Source organism: Fonsecaea multimorphosa, assembly GCF_000836435.1.
Source record: "Fonsecaea multimorphosa CBS 102226 unplaced genomic scaffold supercont1.18, whole genome shotgun sequence".
NCBI classification, from domain to species: domain Eukaryota; kingdom Fungi; phylum Ascomycota; class Eurotiomycetes; order Chaetothyriales; family Herpotrichiellaceae; genus Fonsecaea; species Fonsecaea multimorphosa.
This window is the reverse complement of record NW_015971652.1, coordinates 89,936-113,113: the sequence shown is the minus strand read 5'-3', so window position 1 is coordinate 113,113 and position 23,178 is coordinate 89,936. Positions and strand designations below refer to the sequence as shown.

The following is a 23,178-nucleotide window of genomic DNA, read 5'->3' as shown; positions in this document are numbered from 1 at the left end:
CGGCAGATAGTCAGAGGGAGATGAATGCCTATATTCTCTGCCCTACATAAGATCTCACTGGCTCGCACGCCCGTCACGCACAAGAGTGTCACACCTTCTCACCCTCTGAAAGTAATAGGCTTCTCCCTGAGCCCCATTGATTGCCAAACCTCAAGTGACGAAGCCAGCATGTCGAAGGCAGTTGCCGGCCACGACATCTCTGCAAGGGATGTCGCAAATGTTTCTGAAATCACTTACTTAGTCCAACAAGACAAGACGCCATGGTACAAAAAGAAGAACCTTCGACGGCTTTATCTGTGTCTTGTCCCAGCCGCGTAAGTGTCCTCCCCAAGTCGGCAACATAGTCCTCCATTTCGTTGTCCTACCAGACCCTATGTCCGAGAAGATGTTTCCTAGTTTGAAAAGACGCTAATCTCTGCAACAAAAAGTCTTGGAATTGAAGCCACAAGTGGTTTCGATGGGAGCGTTCTCAACGGACTTCAGGCTGTTGAGCCTTGGGAAAAGTGTAAGCCGACCAGTATTCGAAGGAATTCAGACCTGACTCCTTTGTGTCAGACTTCAACAATCCAAACGGCGCCCTCCTGGGTGTGATTACCGCGGCCTTCTCCATCGGCGCCGTGGTTGCGGTACCGCTCGTCCCCTATGTCAATGATCGCTTTGGCCGCAAGCCCTGCATTGTGTTTGGGAGTACGATCATAGTGATTGGTGCGATTCTGCAGGCTGCAGCAGTTGACAGTAAGTCGTCCAACGGTCGCTTCTATCCTTTGTCTGCTGACAGGATCAACCAGTTGCCATGTTCCTGGTGGCCAGAATCATCCTTGGAATGGGAATTGTATATGGAATTAGCGGAGCATCCCAGCTCATTGCCGAACTGACATATCCCAAAGAACGGTCTGTAATCACAGGTCTTTTCAATGAAAGCTGGTATGCTGGAGCGATCTTGGCCGCGGGCATCACCTTGGGTACATATTCCTGGGACAGTAACTGGAGTTGGCGATTGCCGTCGCTGCTGCAACTCTTGCCTTCGTCGCTGCAACTCATGTTCATCTGGTGGGTAGCTATACCTCTCCAATATGCAGACAAGTTGACGTTTCCAGGTTCATTCCGGAGTCTCCCCGTTTCTTGATTTCAAAAGACCGCCATGAAGAAGCTCTGGAAATTCTGATCAAATATCACGCGGAAGGTGATCGATCAAGTCCATTGGTCGCAGCAGAATTCCAGCAGATCCGCGAAACTATCCGTTTGGAGATTGAGAACACCAAGAGGCCATGGAAAGAGCTTGTGACATCTGGAGTCAATCGACGACGAGTGTTTATTGCAGCTTGCGTCGGCTTATTCTCGCAGTGGTCAGGCAACGGCCTCGTCAGCTACTACCTTAGCAAAGTCCTGGCCACTGTTGGAATCACCAAAAAGAGGACGCAAAATGAGATCAATCTCGGCCTTTCCTGTTGGAACTTGGTAACCGGCGTAACAGGTGCTCTGCTGGCTCACATCCTGCCCCGGAGACGGCAGTACTTGATCTCGTACTGCGGTATGACATTGCTCTTTGCTTGCTGGACTGCGGCTTCTGCGGTTTATGCCAAAGATCACACGAACAATTCAGCTGCAATCGCTGTCGTGGCACTGATCTTCATCTATTACGGCTTTTACAACCTCATGATGCCACTCACCTACATCTTCATCTGCGAGATCTTCCCGTTCATCCATCGGAGCAAGGGCGTGGCAATCACGCAGTTCTTCTCTCGTGGCGGCAGCTCCTTCAACCAATTCGTCAACCCAATCGGACTTCAGGATATCACATGGAAATATTACATCGTGTACGTGGTGTGGCTCGCTGTGGAAACCAGTACGATCTTCTTTGTTTATCCCGAAACACGTGGGCCATCGCTCGAAGAAGTGGCCGTGATCATGGAAGGTGACAAGGCCAAAGTCGAAGTCATTGAGGTCGGCGCGTCGACAGGGAAGGGCGGAGTTGGTGTGCACGAGGTCGAGAAAGCCTGAACAGTGTCGTCAGGTCGAGGAGGGACGGACATGTATCCAAGACGGCTTTTCTTGTCTTATTCGAAGCTAGGGTCCAATGAACGAAAGAACGAGACAAACAAGCGACAATACGAGTACGCAAGATATAAGTGTGAATCACGTCGTATACCACCAAGACATCTGACCCCTCGAGTCCTCAACCGAAACCGAAACCGAAAGGGTTTCAAGCCCCCGTAAGGGAACCCAGGAGCCAATGGAGGCCGTCGCTGCCCTGGGATTAGTGCTCACAGGGACCCTCGCCCTGATTAACTGATCGCACCCCCCGTCACCACCTGGGTGCCTGCCACCCACCCAAGGCACCAGCGGAGTAATTTTGTGGTATGGGCGTACCCATGCACCGCCAAACCCCCGAGCGGGGCATTGTTTCGATCTGGTTTTCATTTCAGGCCGCCAACTGATCGCCATAGGTTTGTCAAGCAGGTCCTGGAACTCTCATTTCTTCAATTCCCAGTCACCTATACTGTAGTTGAGGGCTTCGCTGCTCTTTACCACAGCTCATGATGCTCGATTCACCGTCCAAATCATGACACATCCCGCTTCCGCGTCGGCAGCTGACTCTCACCCATTGTCCTCCCGAACCCCTCCCCTCGACAATGTCCGCAAGGAAGTATGTGAAGCGGTTGATCGTTTGCGTCGATGCTGAAGAGTACAGCGGGGAAGATGGAAATTCAGGTGCGACCGGCTGTCAACGCCCTCGTTGAGTCCAATTAACGAAGTCGAAGGAAATGGAAACGCTAGCAACATTTTCCGAATCCAAAGCATCATCCCCAACGGCTTCTCCATCGACCCGCAGGGTCGGACGGTCGAGCAGAGTGTTCGCTACTATCGCGCCGCCTCTGATGGACCCAGTTTGATTGAGAGGTTAAAGAGCCGTGGGCCAACACCGTACTACGAGGACCAGATCAAATCCATCGCTCGTGAAATATGCGAGACCCTCGAGGAACCACAGGATGAGCTCTTCCTGTACGGCTTCGGACGGGGCGCGTTCATTGTCCGTGCGGTAGCCGGACTGCTCGATACCATGTTTCTGCCCAAAAGCACGTCGCTGAGATACTTCGATACACTCTATCGGACTGCGCTGGACGTATACAGTGCGAGAAGGGAGGATGATAATAGGAACGGGCCCAAGATGATCGAGTTTCTTCGGTCGCATACAACTCGGCCACCGGTAATTCAATTCGTTGGGGTCCTGGACACCGTGAAGTACACTGCCGAAGGCCACATGCATGACATCTCATTTGTCCCGTCCATAAAAAACCTGCGACATGCATTGGCTCTCAACGAGACACGCTCTCAATTAAATGTGGAGACTTTTGACACACCATCTTCTCAAGATATGCTGGGGAGGAGTTTTGTTCAAGCATGGTTCATGGGCTCAAATCAAGATCTTGGGGGTGGCACCCAGGAGGACGGCTTGTCCTTGTACCCCTTACAATGGATGCTCATCGAAAGCATGCGTGCTGGACTCGTTCTTCAGCCCCAGCAGGACGGAACACTGCCTGTTGCGAAAGAAAATCCCCTCTCCTTGGCGTTTCCTCAATACGCGGGCGAGGTACCGAAGCTCGATGGGAGTGAAAAGATTGAATGGCAAATCTCCCATGCGAACGGCCTTCGAGTCAGCCTCTACGATCTGCAAGCTCTGCATGGAAGCTTTACCGATAACAACCAAACGCACAATTTACAAATCAATTCTTCCAGTTCACTCTATAACAGCTCGCGCAAAGTGTTCAATTCAAAGGGTTTTGTTGGATGGTGTGATGATGGTAAATTGCTAGATCGATGATCTTGAAACACAAAGTTCTGATAAAACTCCAGGAAGCTACGGAACGATCATTCATCCTTCGGTCTTCTGCATCCTTGACAGATATCCGCGATTTTACGAACAGTCACGATTCAAATCCCTGAAGAAACCTCTCGCAGATTATCGGGACCGTTACTTGCTGGAGGAAGGGGGCGCAATCCCTCCCTGGCTGGAAGGCTTACAACTGCAGGCAAGCGGTGTAAAGGCATTCCGCATACTTGTCTGTGGGAAAACGGGTGTTGGCAAGTCGACATTGATAAACAAAATCTTTGGAGTTGAAATGGTTGTCTCTTCACCTTCCTTTTCATCAAGCTTCACAAACTAACCATTCCGCCTAGACCGAGGAGTCCGACAGCTACAAGCAAGGGAATCACGACATCAACGAAGCATTTGAATCCCCCAATAATCCTGGCCTGATTATCCATGATTCCAGAGGATGGCAAGCCGGAAGCGACAAAGAACTTGAGTTGATTGCCAAGTTTCTCCGCTATCGGGCATTTCAGAAAGATCCAGCCGAGGCGTTGCATGTCATTTGGTGAGTTTTCTAGCGCCAGATACAATGTCTTGCCTTGCTCACGAAGACCACAGGTTCTGCGTCGACTCGGACGTCAGCCGTATCGAGGAGGCCGACAAACGAACCTTTCAAACCATTGCACAGTTTTCCAACCACGTTCCGGTCTTTGTGATTGGGACGAAGAAGGACAAGCTGATTGCCTTCCGCAAGATGCAATTGCTGGAGAAGTACATGGAACAGACGGGCAATTACCGCGAATCGCAGCGACTGGCGAACGATGAAGCGGATAAATTGGCGGAGGAACAATTTATGGCCCTCCGCCAGGAGCTCTCGCAAATCAAACATTACAAGGCAGATGGGTATTGCTGTCTCTCCAAAGGTTAGTGCTCTGTTATCTCCAGACGTTGTACCAGAGTATTAACTAGGATTGATAGATGATGATCAAGCAGTCAAGAGACTTTTGACGCAGACCCTAGATCTGATTCAAGATGAAAAGGTCCGAATCTTTGCAGTTGCGGCACAAGTGGTCGATGTCGAGCAAAAGATTGACTCCGCAATTACAGAATGCATGCGCTTGGGCCTTCACGCGGTCCGCACTGCCATGGTCCCCTTACCGCTCTCGGGCGCGATAGGCACACCGACTGTTGCGCGAATCCTGTGCCAGCATGTTCTTCAATGTTTTGGGTTCCCCAAGGCGTTACCAGATGAGGTAGAAGAGATCATGACACGGGTTGTCCTAGGCCATCTGAAAAAGTTTATGACTGTGACAATAGCAGAGTTTGTCGGAGTCGGAATGGTAACTGCGGGCGTCATTATCGGCACAATGGGTGCTGGCGGAGTACTTGCGCTATCGCTATGCGTCTTATCCGTGCCTCCGACGGCGAGGATGTTGTTCAAGTGTGCTTGCGACATGATTCTCATCCTCGAGCGAGCATTCCGGTACCAGGGCAAATACGTTTCGGTGAAGCAGATCGAAGATGCAGCCCTCTACTACACAACAGCCATGACAAAGACCTTTGCTGGGAAAGAACTCCTGTTGCAGAAGCATGTTCATGATGAAGTCGATCGGTTAATACCTCTGACCAAGATATCTACGGGAATGAAATTCAGCAAACTTCGCCCGGGGCTCGAAGACATTATCTATAAGAACCGGTTTCAGAAGTCTGGACCACCCAAAGACGAAGGCATGCCAATGGTTCCGGAACTTGGTGGGCAGGAGATTGCGGAGCTCGACGCTACCACGAGTCCAGTTGAGCTGCCCGGTGGGAGGAGCCTGCCTGTTGAGCTTCCAGCAGAGGTTGGAACCTCGTTGCAAATCTACGAGAAAGAGACGGTGCCCTCAGGAATGGCATCGGCTACAAGCGCTACTACGACTACAGACGATCTTCTCAGCCTAGAAGAGAAGACCCTCAATGACCAAGGCCTGTCGGCAACGAGCCAGACAACCTCGTCGTCGCCAACCGAGATATCGGTGGAAAGGACAAAGAGTGAAGGGATGTTCTCAAGAAGTACACGAAAATTGTCGTCCAAATTGGGCTTGAGAAAGTCAAAGACCCTGCAGATTTAGACGGGATATGAAGGCATATACGTGGTACATACCGAGTAGATACCCAGGTACATCTACGACCAAAGTGATAGCCCGGTGACCCGTTCCCCAAACAGGCAATTTGGCGGAAGCCGCCATTAGCGTCGTACAATCTCGTACAAGCGTCGGGTCTTGGCAATGGCTCGCCCAACTTTTCCTCTTTTCTCGCCTTCGCCCGGAAATCCCTCTTCCGGCGATGGCCGACATGTGCGATCTAACATCTCATCTCAGATGCTCTTATCTCATTCCCCCATCTTCAGCATCGAATCAAAAAGAATTATACAGTCTCCAAACAAGTTGAGATAGGTACCTGCCGAGAATACATCTTTCTGGCTTGTACGAGGCTGCTACAGGAAGTAAGTGACAACGTAAGGATCATCCTGCAAGAGATGTCTCCCCCAGCGAGGACATGTATATATCTGCCTTTCAGTTTCTCCTGCAATCGTGTTGTATTTCATCCAGAGTCTTCAAAGTACAATTCAAGCAATACAGCCGATCTTCTCACAAGTCAAACAACCATCCAACATGCCAGGAATCACCGTTTCGCCCGTCACTCCTGCTCGACCTGAGTTGGGGGCAGTTATCGACAACTTGGACCTGGAAAATCTGTCAGACGTAGACTTCGAGGCTCTCCGCAACGCCCTCTACACCTACAATGTCGTCTGCGTCAAGTCCCAATCGCATCTCACGCCCAAGGGCCAGGCGGAGCTGACCCGCCGCTTCGATCCCGAGGCCATGTCATATGGCCACGGCAAAACCATTGACGCCAAACGGTCTATCCTCCATCCTGACCTCAAAACCGTGCCTCACCAGCCCGAGGTCCAAGTGATCGGCAATGGCTTTGTGCCCGAGTACGAAGGCCTCAAGAACATCACCTTGAAGCATCCTCATCATCGCACATTCCACAAGACCATCATCCCGGACGAGAAGGACCTTGACTATACCCGCTTCTACCGCTGGCACATCGATGCCGCACTGTACGGGGATCTTCAACCACCGCTGGTGACGTCTCTGCTTGCCGTCAAGGTTCCAAAGGGACGGACTCAAACCCTTCTCTATGACGACGGCAGCGACGACACCCTTCAAGTCCCTCTGGGCACCACGGCCTTTGTGTCCGGGTACACGATGTTTGACAAGCTCAGCGCCGAGCAGAAGGAGTTCGTGCTCACCTCCAAAGTCGAATACGCCCCACACCCTTACGTCTGGATCTCGACGGCGAGATCGCGTCCGGACGGCTTGGGTATGGTCTCCGAAGGCAAGGAGGTGCCCGTCGACGAACTCCCGCCGATCGAAAACCCCACTGACATCCAGATCCAACCCTTGGTCTGGCAAAACCCGGTCACGGGCAGGTTCGCCCTGCAGATACACCCGTCCGTTGTGCGCAAGATCCACCTGCGCGACGGCACCATCATCGACGACCTGGCCAAGGTGCGGGAGATCGTGCACGACCTGCAGCGGCCCGGCATCGCGCCGGAGCTGGTGTACGCGCACGACTGGCAGGAGGGAGACTGTGTGCTGTTCAACAATCACGGTGTGTTACACAGCGTCGTGGGCGCCTTCGACAAGGATGAGGTTAGACTGTTTCGGCAGTGCAACTTGGCTGCGAGTCGGCCGCCCATCGGACCGGACGTCCAGGTGTAATTTTGGTACGGGTAAAGATGATGTATGATCAGGCAGGAAAGACTGAAAAGACTTGTAGATTGCTGTTTTGGAGCTTTTAGAACAAATTCAATAGGATGCTCATTGTCGTCTATATGCTGATTCCCATTGCACATGCCTTTGCGGTTCTCCGCTCCAGAATTCCTCCTCAACCGATGCAGATATTCCTCTGTTTGGCCCCTTAGTTCATACTCACTACCCTAAACTCCCTGGGTGTTAGATGTCTTTGTCTTTGGTGAAGCAGACAAAGAAGAGATGACACAGGGAGGAGACACCAGACTGACACGACGATGCTCTCGCTGAGAAACTAGTCCCACTCCGCCAACCCGAATATGGACCTACTAAGTTTTCTCGCAAGCTGACATAGATATCTCAGCTGTGGACCTGTGGTGTAGCTCGCTCTCTCGATTTTCCCAGAGTATCATCGTCGCAGTCCAGCTTCTCCCGATCTCCCCGAGACCGTCGTGCCAACACCCCCATGTTCTTCCGAATACCGATCTGACACGAAAACGAGACGACAACCACTACGATGCCCCATGAGCGAGGCTGGGCGGGGGCATGACAAAGAATATGGCGAACTTAGTCGCTCCAATTACAAATGCTCGGCCTTCGGACGGAGCAAACACACAGATTCCTCAGGCCTTGACGGAGGCCGCGAAAGCGCGAAAGCGCGAGAAAGACGTTGAAAACTCGAGATTTTGCACACTCCCTCCTTCAAGCCTCAAAACCTAACTTTCTTAAAGGGCCCCGGTGGGACGTTTGCTCTAGCTCCTGTGGACAATGCGGGGGGAGAGACGGGGAAAGTAACGAACTAAACGACACACGGGGCTGATTGACATACTGTCCCATGCAATAGCCATCCCACTGCCATATTGCCCCCTTGTAAAGGGTGGTGTGGCCGACATCATTGGGGCGTGTGGAAAAGAGCGAATAGATAGCCATGGGTGTGTATCGGGGCCTTTTCCCTTTGGGCTCCTCCAGCATCGTAAACATCATCAGTTGCCTGTCCCAATCAAGGCCTGTGGATAACTCGTCGGACGAATATATATTGTAAGTCTGTAACTGTATGCACTTTAGGCCGGCATCCTCGTATAATAGATCCATACCTCATCTGGCCCTCCCCACAGCTTTAGTCGGAGGCGATGAAAGGAAGCATCAGGGTCTCTGTCTCACACGAACCCGTCCTTTCCGTACACAGGCGCTGCCGTCTACCTGACTGACTGACTGATTTAAGGCCCTGAACCAGCTCAACTCTATCCCAAGGCCCCTTTCACTTTTTTTTCCCTTTGCTGACGGGTCTCAAAATCCCCTCCGCCGTGTGATGACATCGGGATAATACCGCACAAAGATAAAGAGGATCTGACGCTGAGGGTGCTGACAGTAAGGGACGACATCTCATCTGCACATGATACATCGATATACATTAATCTATATATCTCCTCTGTCTCTCTGTCCCTCTCTCTCTGGCGTATCTCAACGAAACATTAGACAATTGTCCTCCCTAAACCACAGCTTGCAAGGGGCTCTTCTACACAGATATACCAGCACCATGGCGCAATCTCCGCCCTACCAGCTCTACTACAACCCCTTCTCCATCTGTTCACTGATGGTGCTCTACACCTTGCGCGTCAAGGGCAAGCCAAAATCGCCCGCGGACGCCGTCGACCCGGAAGAACGCTTCATTGACATCTACACGGGCGAACAAATGACCGAGGAGTATTTGGAGAAACACCCAAAGGGCACGGTAAGTTAAACTTTGTCTTGTTGGCAGTTAAGCTCGCGGTTCGGCGGCCGTGTGGTGGGTGATTCATGTCGTCTTGGGGTTGAGACCTGATCGTGCCGTATGTATACCTCTTCTTCTGACATGCTCGGACGCTTCCAGGTCCCTGCCCTGCTAGCCCCATCGCTCGGCGTCAAATTGACCGACAGCACGGACATCACCCAGTATCTGTGCGACCGGTACCCGAGCCTTGTGCCCCCGGCGCACAAGCAAACGATCGAATCCCTGCTCGAGGAGCTCCACGAGATCTCCTACGTGACCATCTCGTTCAAACCCGAGGACCGCCGCGTCGAGGGTGTCATGGAGGCTGTGCAGGAGATCATGGCGCGGCCCGACACTTCTCCGAGGTATCGTGAGATGCTGCAGCGCAAGTTCGACAAGTGAGTGTTTTCCGCCCCTTACCATTTCACCTCCCCTTTCCGTCCATCCATCCATCCAGCCATCCAGCCTTTGTTCTATACGACTCTGTGCCATGCAAAGAATCATTTCTGACCGGAGTTACAGCCACAAAAACAACCTCCAAAAGTTCCAGGACAACAACCAATCCATCGCCAGCGTGGAAGCAGACTCGCGCGCCTACCTGGAGAAAATCAGTCAGCTGCTGTCCAAGCACGGACAACAAACATGGATCTTTGGCGCCGAGGTCGGTCCGACGGCTCTGGACGCGCACACGGTCGTCTTCATCGCCAGACTGTTAGACGCCGAACGCGCGCATTTGATACCCGAGGACGTGCTCCGGTACGGGAACCCGAAGCTCCAGTCGGCAGAATGGTTGGGGATCACAAAGGGGAATCCGACGCTGCATACGCTTTGGGAGAAACAGCAGCAGCAGCAGAATGGCGATCATTGAGTTTAAGGACAGGCACCGCCTGGGCCGGGTTTAGGTCGGGTAAATGCATGGTGAGGATCGCTGACGAACTTGGCCTGGAAGAAACAACGTGGAAAGGAGGGTTTGTGTGTATGAGGGACACACACACACAGAGAGAGAGAGAGAGCCTTGCAGCCGCCATATGCCCCTCTCGCTAACCACAATGTCCATCCATAGCCTGTCTGCCTGCTTAACAGCCACCCGAAAAAAATGGCACGCGTCCGCATCGGAAGAGAAGACAAGAGAAGAGAATGTCCCTTAGTTGCTGGTGCCCTTTCCTTACTGCACCTAGGTGATCCGTTAACGAACCAGCCAATCACTCAATCAATCACGGAATACATGATCTCCTCCTCCTCCTCCTACCCAAATCCACGTCTCCGCCCAGACCCCACGCAAGCCAGATTCGCAGACCCCGTTCACCAGGCGCTGTACCCGCGTCCTGTTTCATCTGTTTTGTCTTCCCCATGGCTGCAGGTGGGTTTCATCGGCGCGCGCGCGGGGCCAGCCTTGTCTCGTCCCTTGTCGTGATATCTTGTTTCACATCCCGCCCCCTTTTTTTCGCTCGGGGGAACGCCTTGGCTCTCGGGCGAGGCTGCACGAGGCGTTTCACACACGATTATGTGTCGTGTGTGCGAGACTTTTTGAACTTGTCTTTTAACTAAGAGGATGGGCTCGTATAACTGAGTCAACTACGCAGTTAGGTAGTCGTTTGGAAGAAGCAGCAAGTTTTGAGGGTTTCAGCCTCGTTTGGCCTTTTTGCCTTCGGCGGTGGATCTCCGGCCCTGTGTGGACGGTGGTTCGCCGAGTCCGAATCCGAGTACGAAGGAATTGTGATTCCTCACCTCGTAACTGCAACTGCATGGGCTAATTGATTAATTAACCACAAGCGGAAGGTTCCCGTAGGGCCTACAGCCCATGAGATTGTTGATGGGCTGTGACAAGAGGTTCCAAGGCCTCACATGGTGGTGAAGTGACAGAGTGGGTTGGTCAGTCAGCCTCGCAGGCAGGAAAGCAAGGCTGAAACTTATGTCCCAGGCTGTGCCACTTGGAAAAGTCCCTGTTGCTTCTCCCATCGTGTGGATACAACCCTGTGGGCTGTGCCCCATCGGGGGAGCCAAGGGACTATTTGTTGGAAAATCGCTCATGCGCATGGCAAATTGTTGCATACGCTGCAGAATTGCAAGAATATTTTGTCATTCTTTTCCAGCCTGGGGAATTCTATTCGTCAGGGTATCAAAACGAGTGCCATTTAACTCCTCAACTAGCGCAGTAAATGCTGGAATACAGCCCACCCTGCAGCCGCTAAACCTGACAAGCCAGGAATATTGCCTGTGCAGTTCCGGCCAAAGCAGACAGCGCCTGGAGAAGTTCCTCAAGATTCGGGAAGCCGGGGAAACGAAGTAGGAATCTCCAGTCGTGCAGCCGGATCTGAGGCCAAGGCTGGAGGCCCATACAAAGATCCAACATCACTCCGGCCTAGCACCAAAGCCCCTCCGCATACGCCCACCATTCCAAACCGAGTGCATCCTCTCTGCAACTCCGCAAAGCGTCCCAGTCGCGTCTTCTTCCTCCTGTAGGTCCGCAATCTCGACATTAGAAGCCAACTCAACTTGCGACCTCGTCGAAAATCAACACTAGCGACGCTCGATTTGGCAACGTCCACAGCGTTTTCTGTGACAATTTGGACAATAGGGGTTGTTTGTGACAAGAAAGGGCCCCTGATGGCACTCGCAACAAAACCAGTAGACTTCTTTCGGACCATGAAGTTTGGGGTCACCGGAAGGCACAGAGAAGGGCAGGCTGGCATAGTCCGTCATGCCATAGTCGTCGTCCTCATGCTGGTCAGTTGAATTATGGGGTTCGACTGCGTCCTCCGCGCGTGTGAAGTCAGAGGACAACACCTCTGATTGATTTCCGTGTGTGTAGCTGCCACTTGGGGTTAACGACCTTGTAAGATATGTTGCCTAAAGTTTCACTCACCACATCGTGGATTGTCTGAGTTTCGTTCTGACGGTTGTAGGAGATTGTGTTTGCTGCAGTATCCTGGTGTGTGATTTGAGTAGATGCGACAGTACAGGCAAAGAAAAGAGTCAGCACTCGACGAGAATCAGAAATTTATGTCTGGCCACTGGGGGCTATGCCACGACAATGCATCGCTCCTTACACCATTGTCGATGGCTGTGCCATATCCGATGTAGCAAATGTAACAGCTCCCTTTCCATGTTGAACGACGGTTTCTGGTCAGTAGAGAGTGGCTCATACGTTTCCGCCTTGTCAGAAGGTGCCCTCGAACGAACTGAACATCGCCGTAATAAATGGGGATTCCGAGCCAACGTAAATGACTTGACCATCAAGGCAGTTTGACGGGCTCCACTTGAGACGGATGAAGGGCCCCCTTTCTAGGCAAAAGATGGCTTTTTGTCCGCCTGGGCGGGAACGAGTGCAATGGCCCCCCAAGCCCCTCTTGAACCAGCCGGTCCGGATCCGTATCACGGTCTCAAAGGATATCTGCCATAAGATAATTTGTTGTAGGCAGTGACATTCAATGTCGTAGGTGGGCATCTTCTTCAACGTCATAGGTTTGGGTAAGGTGGTCGCTTGACCACCTGCCCATCAAAATTAGCGAAGATAGGCCGAGTGCGGAGACTCAAGAGCAGAAGGCAGGTTATAGGAAAGTAGTTGCCTTTTTTTCCAGTTGCCTTTGAACGGCCAAGTAGTTTGCCCTTTGCACAGCCCCGGACACCTGCCAAATCAGGATCTTCAATAAAACTTCGTCCCGCAAGGTCGAACCAGCGTCAGCGATCAAAAGCACTGGCGCAGGACAAACGGCGACGTCGTGACGACGACCCACCCTTACAGGAAGTGAAACCAGAGAAGAGAGAACGGAGAGGGTCCGATACAGGCTCCAGACCTGTGGCAATGTCAAGAGGAAAAAGACTCATATATGTTTCGAAATGCCAATGCCGTGAGACGACATTGTCCGGGCAAGAGAGTCCTGAAGGACCCATCAGAGCTCAGCAGAGTAGGCGTCCGACGAAAAGGCCAACGTCGGAGCATCCAGAAAACGTCATTGACATCGCAACATTGCAAGATGAAATCAGCCAGCAAAATCATAGGTTTCGTGGGCCAGACGCTTTCCCGTAACTGAGGAAGCAATGCCACGGAGGTAGATGGCAGGTGGAGGTTGAAGGTGGAGGTTGAAGATGGAAGTTGAGAACTCGCCGACTCAGCTTTGGTGGAGTTTGAGAAGCACGTGAGAGGTCATTCGCAGCCTTCATGCTCCACCGTAATGCTCGCGAATTCGTGTAGTGGGAAGCACAATGCCGTCATACGCAAAAGATGGGACAAAACCGGATAACATCGACATGCCATGTAAGGCACCAGAGCTGCATGGATGGGTAAGTTATTCAAGACAGTGACTAACGCACAGGTCGATACACGTTGAGCAAAGAGAGCCGCAGAGCAAATCAGAAGTAGACTTTTGAGGGGTATCAATTAGGTTATGTAGCCTCTCCCAAGCAGTGCAGTTAAACCTAGAAGAGATCAGCCAGCGACCCGCCTGCTCAAACAAAAAGGCATCCGAGTTTCTATACCTCCCTCCATGGCACTTGTTCAACCTGTTCTGTACGTCCAGTCTCGGCCATTGGTCCTCGCTTTGCCGTGACCAAATCCGAGATGCTCGATTGCATCGACCAAGACCTCCATCACGCAAGCTCCTTCGCAATATCATTCCCGACCCACCGACGAGCCCAACTATGGACAGAAACCCAATGGGATAAGCACTGCCGCATGATCTGCTTTCGAACACTCAACCTCCCAGGACAGTTGTGATGAATACATTCGTGGGACCGTGGTTTGGGATGGCTTCAACCTGCCCGCGGTACTCGAACTAGGCGATTCAGCTTGGTCATTTCGCCTCGGACGCTACGTGGTGGTTTTTGCCCTTGCTGAGGATGGCGTCGATAATGTCCTGTGAGCACTTGTTCGCCGAATTCACCGACAAGCGCTTAGAACTGTGGACCTCAACGTCCGGCTCATTATGCGACTCTGCGAGACTCTCCATTTTCGGCCTTAGTGACAGAGAGGTTCTCGATGTGGACCTTTCGTCATTTGTAAGTGGCTTTTCAGTCTTTTCAGTCTTTGTCTCTGCGCTGTCTGTTGTTGAGGCAAGAGAGGGTACCAGCTCCAGAAGCCTGGGCGGCAGCAATGAGGTGTTGTGAGGCAGTGACTTCGGCGAGGAATTCGGTCCCGTAACAGGCGAGCCTGAGGCGGGAATTCCTGGTGTAACTGCCCGCGACGGAATCATTGATGAGCTCATCGAGGCCGTAGAAGCTCTGCTGAGACTCGGTGTGGGAAATTCTCGCTCTTTAGTCAGGAAAGGATGCTCGAGTAATTGTTTCGCCGTCCATCGTTCTTCAGGCACCCATGTGATCATTTTCTTTGCGAAATCAATGAATAACTCTTTCTCTTCCCCTCTCAACCTGACAATGGAAGATTCGAAACTGTGGTCGTCGACGTGCTCTGGAAATTTGAATTGGCCGTCGGCATCGAAATAGACCGGTGCCTTGGTACAACGCTTCAGGAAATCTTTGGGCGGAGGACCAAGCAGGGCGATCATTAGCCCCAAGTGCTGCTCGGGATGATAGTGGCCAGGTTTCGTGTCAATCCGATCAAATAGCCCGAAGTGCTCAAATAAATCCCACAGCATAACTCCCAGATTCCAGATGTCGGCAGGGTAAGACCAACCCGCTTGCAAAATGACCTCAGGTGCCATAAAAGCATTAGATTGGATGGGCTTCGTGTTCTTCTCGTCCCCCCATGCTGCCAGACCGATGTCGGTGATTTTGGCGGATGCGATGACGGCTTCGTTGGGAGGTTCTCCAAAGTCACTGCAAGAAGTGTAGATGACCCGCCCATGGCTATCGGGCGCTTTCCGCGGTGCTGGATGTTCGAATTGGTGCTGCACAAAGTGGTCGAGAATGTTGGGGTCGCCAAGTCCCATCATGATGTTGTCGGCTTTCAGATCCGTGTGTACAACATGACACTCGGAATGCATGTAATCGAGACCCTGTAACAGAGCTGGCAGCAGGACGCGGAGTTTCCCACAGCTGAATCGTCGGCCGGGGAATTTCTCCATGCACAGATCAATGGGTTCACGGAGAACGTCGTACACGATGCACAAGTGGTCGCCATGTCTCCCCTTGAGCTTGAAGGTGTCGAGCATGAATCGGACATGGGCATAGCCAGGATGCTTAGGGTTGGCGGAGAAAAGCTTCTGAGCAATCTCTCGTCTGCCTTTTTGGAAGTCTTCACCCAGGGTGTTGACATTGATTTTGATGGTGACATATTTGCGATTCCCGGCATTCGCGTCACTGTTCGGCAAACCCCCACAGATTAGACAAAAAGGTCATAAAATCACCGGCATTAACTGGAGACTTACGCCTGGAGATCCCTGGCGAGCCAGACCGTGGCTGTCATGCCAAAACCAAGTTTGACAACGATTTCATAGCGGTGGTCTAATACTTCACCCAGCCGCACCGGATACCAGTGGTCTGGATTGTACTTGGGAAGAGTTTCTTCCTCGATCTGCTTGTGGCCAGAGATCGTATCGCCCTGCGGATGTGGCGAGGTGTTCCGCGAATGCAACAGATTATTCAGCGTCTGTTTGTTATGGCTGTGTGCCCGTTTGAGCAAGTTGGGACGCATTGTGACAGGACGACGGGAAAAAGAAAGCGGATCTAAAAGGGATCAAAGACAAAGATGCTGACGGTCGACTTCCATTGCTTTTGTTGGAAAATAGGGGGGTTAAGCAAGTGGGATCTGCCCTTGGGTGGACGGTGGACGTTAAATTTGAGTGAGGCTGGAGCACAGCTGAAACTTGTAGTTGTAGGCCGGATGAATCGGCTAAGGCGGCGACGTCAAGATCGGACCCGGGAAATCCTGGTTCCAGGCTGCTATTCAAGTTAGCCCCAGGGTTCAGGAATGTTACTCTCAAAAGTCGTTGACGCTATCGGGCGAAGGCGGCAAAGAAGGGGATGGCAAAAGCTGAGATGTGAGGGAAAAGAGGGTTCTCGAAGCGGATTTGCCAAATGGTATGCGCAATGGGATTTGGGCACATGGCCCAGAGCGCATTGTCATTCGCGAAGAGCGAAAGAGGAAGTTTGATTTCTCAGAACCGGTGGAGGGGAGGGTGAGTGACTGTGGGCAATAAACCGGGATGAGTGATCGATCCCTGGAGGGCCGACGCGCGCCTCTTACGTGACCCAGCTCTTTTTTGAGGGTTCTCAGGCACCGTAGAAGCAGCGCAGGGGGCTCAGTAAGTGTTGTGGTTCGCGCTGGTACTAGCTGCTTGAAGGAATTGCGTGTGCGTGCGTCAAAAATGCCACGGGAAACTCACCGATAGGGCGGGAGAGGTGCTGGGGGTCCGTGGTGGGCGCTTGGGGTCGAGGCGTTTTCGTGAGTCGTTGTGCGGTCACTAGGCCACAGGACACGCGGCGAACAGGGGGATGACCAACTATGGCGGTCAGGAGTTGGAAAAGGAAGCGGTAAAGATATCTGAGGAGAGGAGCTGAAAGGGTTGAAGACAAGGGTGAAGCTGAATGTCGTTTAAAGAAAGAGGTCGGTCGGCTGTCGAAAGTGCGGCCGGTGATAAACAGTGTTAAGTAGTAGGTGGCACCGGTGAGGACCTCTTGGGGGGCTTAATTAGGCACTACCTCCTTAGTCAGTTGGGCTTGGAGCTTGTTTTGGGGCTTGGTTCACGGACAACCACCTCAACCACCTTAAGCACCGTTTGGAGTGGGCGCTAGGTGACATCAGTTCCCTAGGCGCTGGAAGGGTAAATACTTGGACACCCAACAAAACTGCTCCAGGTGCCCGTGCCCCCCATTTTGTCAGCCCGCCCCCTAGGTGATCCTTTCACGTGACTCGGACATGGAGGGGGAACTCTGCCATTTTTATCCCTCATACCGAAAACAGCCCCTCAGACTCTTCCCTTCTCGGTCTTGTGTCCCTCCCTCTCACCGGCAAATCACCCGTTCCAGGTGCAGTCCTACATATAGCTGCGGCTTCTCACTTCTCCATCCGTTTTACCTCGTATATCGACATCCAGTACCTCAGCAGTGCCCTGTCCTTCTCCACCTCCACGTCGTGAAGGGCGCCCGGGTACAGATCCGTCTGCGTTTCGCATGCCTTCACAGCCCATCTCCATTGAATCCACTTGATCTCAGAGCATCACCCACGATCACCCAAGATCTGATTGTATCTTAGTCACTCGCAGATCCTCCCCCAAGAACAGATCCACATGGAACAGATGGAATATTCTCGGACATGTGGCAGAATCAAGAACTCTATTCCCTACCTGCCCATCCACATGCTACCCCAGACGCACGCACAGGTCCGGCGGCTCTGAGAATCACTAGTCAAAACATTTAGCCCACAAGTCGGCATTTTGTTGCAATGGTATAGGTTCATCCTGCTCAAAGCTGGGGCGATATATCGCTCAAACACTCGCCTATTTTCTTGGTATTGATCCTGTACTTCTTCTCTTGCCTTCGATTTCTTCTTGAAGCACAAATGACGCACGATGTTATGAACCCAAGCATGTGCCAAGAAGGGTCACCTCACCTCGTGTGTTGGGTAGTCCTTATATCGCTCTTGACAAAGGTCAATTCCTGAAATCATGAGAGGGTATCTCAGCAAAGGCGAGGTCGCGATTGGATGACTGGGGGTGAGCAACGTCACCAGACAATTCTAAAAAAGGCTACTGGAGTACCGTGATCACGACAACTCGTCGCCAAAGCACCAAACGAGATCAGACAGTGACAACCAGCATATTTTGCAGGGCCCTCTTTCGCGAAACTTCTGCTGTGCAAGGGTCACGACTCTGATTGGGGAGCAAGCACAGACGACTGGCACATCCTCATGCAAAGAGATAATGACCGCAGAGGAGCGCGGAGAAAAGTGAAAGAGCAGGAGACAGAAAGGTCATGGGGAGGTAGGTAGCATTCTGAGAAGAATATCTCCCATTCCGGGAGAGAAGTGGAAAGACAGATGAAGGCCACATGGAAAATATCGAGCTGACAAAGTGTGTCGATTGACGATATCTCCCGCAAGGTCAGCGAGAAGTTACGAGATGAACCGGCTCGTAGGCCAAAATTCGAAGCTCGCAGTGACTACTTACTACTCCGGATAGGGACGACCAGACCTACTCTCCATGAGCAGCACCGAGCATGCCTGGTATTCAATGGAGAATACGAATTATATCGTGCTTGTTCCGTACAGACATCAAGTGATCCATTTCTTAGCCTCACTAGGCCCCTGCTTTTCCTCTGGTGCGACAGAGATCGGGGAGATTGTACTTGCCTCTTCCTCTTTCCCGACTCATTCCTTACCCTTCTCACCCTCCAGCGATCTGTCTACTAATCGGTTAGTGACAGGGTATGAGAAAGCGCACCCAAGGGGGCCAGCCACATACGGAGAGATGCGAGGCCGGTGATGGGGCGCCCTACTTCGCACCTGGATCTACCAATCTCCACAAGGCCGGTTTCGAGTCCGAGTCCGAAATTTGTCCATCATGCAACCATCGTTTTCGCTCGCTTGGTTTACTCAACCACTCTACGGCATACGGAATATCTACGAGTATCTAGGCACCTACATTACCTCCCCAAGCATTCGCCTCCTTTGCCATGAGTAATACAAAGACACCGTGACTCAACCCACTGCTAGGCACATAGGTTGGTAATGCAGAGAAATTATCCCGTACTCGGTTCGTGGTACATGGTACGTGGTCAAACAGCAATTCACCACCCGCCCTGGAAGCCAGATCACGCACAGCGCGGATCGGACTATCCCCGGGTGTCGTCGAGCTGCATACCGCATATGTACGGAGTAAAAAGCGGGCATCTGCTAACGGAAAAGGCGGTGTTTGCGACAAGTAAGGCCCGAGAATGCATGGTCCCTGGCGTTGCTGCTACACTCCTTTTTCACGGCTGCGAGTCGTCAGCACAACTATATGAATAGAAGAGGGTTTCTCGCTCGTTGTTCGCGGTTGTGAAGGGTTCGACCATGTTGGACAATTCACAAGAGCCGGGCGCGCCCCCGTATTGGAGTCCAGTCCCATCCCATTGACCAGAGCGGAATACAGGTGATTGAAGATCGCAAACAGGAAAGCCGACCACACTCCGCCTCGGAAATCAGTACTCAACCACATCGCCATAAATCACAAAGTGGTCGGGTTGGTCTGGCAGATCTATCCTCTGTGTGTCAAGGAACGACCATCTCTTCCCGAATTCTTTCAAAAGCGTTTTCTATATCTCAACGGAGTTCGAAGTCACCGATCATCAGCCGACATCTCCCCTTATCAGGGCAACACCACCGTGACAAGATCGACTGAAATCTTCCAAGATGGGCTTCTTCCGGTACTTCGAATACTTCCTCGCCCGGCTCCTGTACTCACACAAAGGACGGGACGCCAAACTACTGACCCGCCAACCCATCTTCGCCACCGTCCCCAAACTCGTCCAAGTCACGTCACCAACACTGGGCGGCTCGCCCGCGCACCTCTCCACCGAGTACTCAGCATACGGCGAGTCGGTGTTTCCCGACCTGTCGTGGTCTCTGGACGAACCCACCACCAAGGGCGTCGAGGTCAAAGAGTGGCTCCTGATCATCGAGGACCCAGACGCCCCGATCCCCATCGTGCCGATCCACGGCCTCTACTACGCCATCCCGGCCACAAAAACGTCCGTCTCCCCGCACGATTTCAACCTCGACACATCCAGGTCTCCGTCGCTCGAGAGTCCCGGACCGAAATGGCTCACTGGGAACTTCAGGCTCGGCAAGAATTGGCGCGGCACGCTGTATTCCGGGCCACGCCCACCCGTCGGCCACGGCGAGCACAGGTATTTTTTCCAGGTGATCGCTTTAACGGACAGCTTGGACACGCACAAGATGAAACCCGTGGCCACCAGGGACGAGCTGCTCAGGGAGATGCAGGGGAAGATTTGTGGATGGGGGGAGTGGATTGGGATTTATGAGCAGAAATGGTAGCAATCAGAAAACAGGTGGAGGGAACAGCGAGGAACAGAGATTCTCAATTGCTCTTCCAAGACGGAGTGCTGCAAACTGGTTCAAATGTAATCGTCGCGCCAATGAAGGGATTTAATATACGGCAATTCTTGCCTCTTCTTTTCAATCATCCAGATTGTAAAACACTGCCGCTTCCGCAACCGTTGCTGCTTCGATCCGATCCGTATCATAACAATACCCAGTGCCCGAAAACATATTACTCATACACTCTTCTTTCCGCCAATCATATCGAGGTAAGCGCCATCGGACCGTCGGCCCATATCGAAGAAAACACGTCGTCGGTGACAGGCCAGCCGAACTCGGTCAGCATCGGATCGTCCAAGAAGGTCGAGTAATCCGGTCTCGCTGCCAGGGGCATCGAGGCATCGTCCTGAGCCCCAGCTGCACTGGACTCGTTGGCGGCTTCGGTGCCCTCTGTGTTGCAAGTGAGTAGTTAGTAACTGCAGATGGTTCAGTCAGGCATGGGGAGATGTGTGATATCCTTACCTGTCCGATTATCGCTTAGAGGAGGCGGGTAGATGCCCATAAACCCGCCGAACTCTTCCCTCCACCAGACAATGCCGTCCAAGACGACGCTGCCGGTGAGACGGCTCCGGATGCGCAATGCCACCACCTCAGCTCCATTAGGCCTCTTGAAGACGCGAGTACTATTCCAGAGCTGAGTCAGGGCGACACCGTTGCGGGCGGGAAGGTCGTCATTCTGGACCGACATGCGTTTGTGAAGGCTGATACCCAGGAAGAGGGCGCTCTTGGCCCGCTCGACGTCGATGTACCGGCTGAGAGAGGTCTTGAGCAACCTCAGCAGTACGTGGCAGGTCACCATCAAACTGTAGAAGAAGTACAGACCCGCGCCGGACATGCACACCTGTCCGGACTTATCCAGGTGGTCGAAGGTTTCAATCACCTGGCAGCACGACGCGCAGAGATCGTAAAGCGTACTCGGGTCGTGGGCCGTCGGGGACTTGTACAAATTGAAGGCTTGGATCGTGAGGGTCGCGATGTAGACGTAGAGCTGGTCGAGGTCTGCAGCAAGACGGTCAGTTTGGGGGAAACAGATCAAAAGGGATTGGGTTTTTCACCAGAAGAATACTCCAACGCGACACTGGAGATCTGCGCCTGAAAGATATCCAACAACGTATCCAGCGACCTTTCTTGATCGGCCGTGACTCTCCAGAGCCCGTTTTGCGAAACGGCGATACAACACCTCGTGACTACATCCTGTAATTTCAGTTCAAACTTCAGCTTTGATGATATCCTCTGGAAGAGTGCTCGTCGCTGTTCGAGGTCGTGGGGGACATCGAGCATGGGCGTCGGCGCACTTCCTTTGAAACAGCAATAACTGGAAAGCAAACATTAGTCGATACAAGGGGCCAACATTGATCCGAAGCGTACCGCTGATAGATAAGTGTACAGTATCCCCAGGTCTCAGCACGGATCTTCAGTTCATCCTCGGTCAGTTTGACCGGGGTTTTGCTGAATTCGTGACTCGCGACCGGGAGATGCAATCCGATTTGCATCGCCATGTGCAGCATAGCAGCACTGAGGGGGTAGGTCATGTCGTGTCCGTTGCCTGCTTTCGGGAAGGGCCAATACAGGATCAGAAGCAACGCTTGCACGACGGGCAAGGTGACTGTTGCATTGAGCGACATCAATGCCATGGTTTTGATCTTGGATGGCAAAATAGAGATGAGAGTTGGGTTCCTTGAATAGGTACGGCATGAGACCCCGATGATCGCCCAGAAGAGTAACGGAGAGAGGTTGTAGGATCCGTTCGGGGGCATCGTAGGATCGAGAATAGGGACGAGACTGGCGTAGTCGCGGAAGTACCTATAAAATGCTTAGGAGGGTCTTCACAAGGCCGCCCAACACACCTACAGCTGAAACATAGCGTCGATATCTTTGGAATCCACAGATTGCCCTTCCAGACTCCGTGGCAGGGTGCCCGAAGGTTGATAGTCATGAGCGAGACTTTCTGGAGTCTGTAGTGATTCGGCGGCCGCTTGAGAGAACGACCGAAACGAGACTGGAGCAATGGCTGCGTCTCTGAAGAAGGGCGCCACCGAGGCCAGGCGACTTTCGGACTCGGCGTTGGACGTCCGCAGATCATTAACAGCGGCCCAAGACGACTGTGGCAAAGAAGGCGTCGCCTCGGCCTGGTGGCTCGACGATCTGAGGCGCTCCTGAAGCTCGTCCGTCCGATGCTCAAGCTCAGAGAGTCTCCTGTGAAGATCAGCCCGGGCTTGTGTCAAGTAAAAGAGGGAGTACTCATGCTCACTTGCGCTTGTGTTCTCGTTTGAAAGGCTCGGAAATGATACACTCCCTGTTCATCTTCCGGCATCTCGTGCACGGCTGGTCAGGGTCGAGGTATGCATCGCAACGCGCCTAGCAAGCCAACGGCTTTGGATTAATCGCGGTGTACACAAAGGACACGCGTTATGTCCATACCTTCTGCTGCCGACATTCTGTGCACGCTCTCTTGACCAGTTTCCCATCATTCCTGCTCGGTTTATTAGAGAGACATTGTCGTCGGCCAAGGTACGCGGCGGTCTAGCTTACGTGGTGGTCTCTGTTTCGCTCATTTTACGCGTCTTGTTCAAAGCACGGGCATCAAAGGTTCCCTCTGAGGCCGTGATAAAGAAGATTCAAGTATCCCGTGCAGCGTAAGTCATGAATGGCGACATGGAGGTCCAAAGAAGATAAGACGGAGAAGTTGGCTTCCGGAGTGTCGAAGTTTCCCTTGCCGAGAGAGTCGGAAGAGGGGGGCAAGCAGCGGCGCAAAGGGGCACAAGGGATTTGGGCGTTTTTTGTGAAACGCCAATGCCCGGTGGCTACATAGTAGTGAGAG

General features: G+C 52.6%; 7 protein-coding genes across 7 annotated transcripts; 5 read left to right on the top strand and 2 right to left on the bottom strand.

The window, feature by feature from the left end:
- Nucleotides 1-168: 168 nt before the first annotated feature.
- Z520_08184 (uncharacterized protein) lies at nucleotides 169-2,001 on the top strand (the record flags this gene model as incomplete). Its single annotated transcript, XM_016778681.1, has 5 exons — nucleotides 169-314; nucleotides 429-505; nucleotides 556-735; nucleotides 789-1,050; nucleotides 1,098-2,001. The coding sequence occupies 5 exons, from the start codon at nucleotides 169-171 to the stop codon at nucleotides 1,999-2,001; spliced, it is 1,569 nt and encodes a 522-aa protein (XP_016630052.1).
- A 632-nt stretch (nucleotides 2,002-2,633) lies between these two features.
- On the top strand, nucleotides 2,634-5,922 carry Z520_08183 (uncharacterized protein; the record flags this gene model as incomplete). The annotated part of the gene is made up of 6 exons (XM_016778680.1): nucleotides 2,634-2,712; nucleotides 2,763-3,803; nucleotides 3,856-4,124; nucleotides 4,180-4,376; nucleotides 4,430-4,734; nucleotides 4,790-5,922. 6 exons carry the CDS (start codon nucleotides 2,634-2,636, stop codon nucleotides 5,920-5,922), a joined length of 3,024 nt encoding a protein of 1,007 aa, XP_016630051.1.
- Nucleotides 5,923-6,465: 543 nt separating this feature from the next.
- Nucleotides 6,466-7,581, top strand: Z520_08182 (uncharacterized protein; the record flags this gene model as incomplete). Its single annotated transcript, XM_016778679.1, has 1 exon — nucleotides 6,466-7,581. The coding sequence occupies one exon, from the start codon at nucleotides 6,466-6,468 to the stop codon at nucleotides 7,579-7,581; it is 1,116 nt and encodes a 371-aa protein (XP_016630050.1).
- Nucleotides 7,582-9,148: 1,567 nt separating this feature from the next.
- Z520_08181 (uncharacterized protein) lies at nucleotides 9,149-10,229 on the top strand (the record flags this gene model as incomplete). The annotated part of the gene is made up of 3 exons (XM_016778678.1): nucleotides 9,149-9,343; nucleotides 9,482-9,759; nucleotides 9,884-10,229. The coding sequence occupies 3 exons, from the start codon at nucleotides 9,149-9,151 to the stop codon at nucleotides 10,227-10,229; spliced, it is 819 nt and encodes a 272-aa protein (XP_016630049.1).
- A 3,925-nt stretch (nucleotides 10,230-14,154) lies between these two features.
- Z520_08180 (uncharacterized protein) lies at nucleotides 14,155-15,953 on the bottom strand (the record flags this gene model as incomplete). Its single annotated transcript, XM_016778677.1, has 2 exons — nucleotides 14,155-15,619; nucleotides 15,688-15,953. 2 exons carry the CDS (start codon nucleotides 15,951-15,953, stop codon nucleotides 14,155-14,157), a joined length of 1,731 nt encoding a protein of 576 aa, XP_016630048.1.
- A 3,696-nt stretch (nucleotides 15,954-19,649) lies between these two features.
- On the top strand, nucleotides 19,650-20,294 carry Z520_08179 (uncharacterized protein; the record flags this gene model as incomplete). The annotated part of the gene is made up of 1 exon (XM_016778676.1): nucleotides 19,650-20,294. The coding sequence occupies one exon, from the start codon at nucleotides 19,650-19,652 to the stop codon at nucleotides 20,292-20,294; it is 645 nt and encodes a 214-aa protein (XP_016630047.1).
- Nucleotides 20,295-20,556: 262 nt separating this feature from the next.
- On the bottom strand, nucleotides 20,557-22,912 carry Z520_08178 (uncharacterized protein; the record flags this gene model as incomplete). The annotated part of the gene is made up of 8 exons (XM_016778675.1): nucleotides 20,557-20,747; nucleotides 20,820-21,356; nucleotides 21,413-21,672; nucleotides 21,726-22,160; nucleotides 22,209-22,553; nucleotides 22,609-22,715; nucleotides 22,779-22,830; nucleotides 22,890-22,912. The coding sequence occupies 8 exons, from the start codon at nucleotides 22,910-22,912 to the stop codon at nucleotides 20,557-20,559; spliced, it is 1,950 nt and encodes a 649-aa protein (XP_016630046.1).
- Nucleotides 22,913-23,178: the final 266 nt, after the last annotated feature.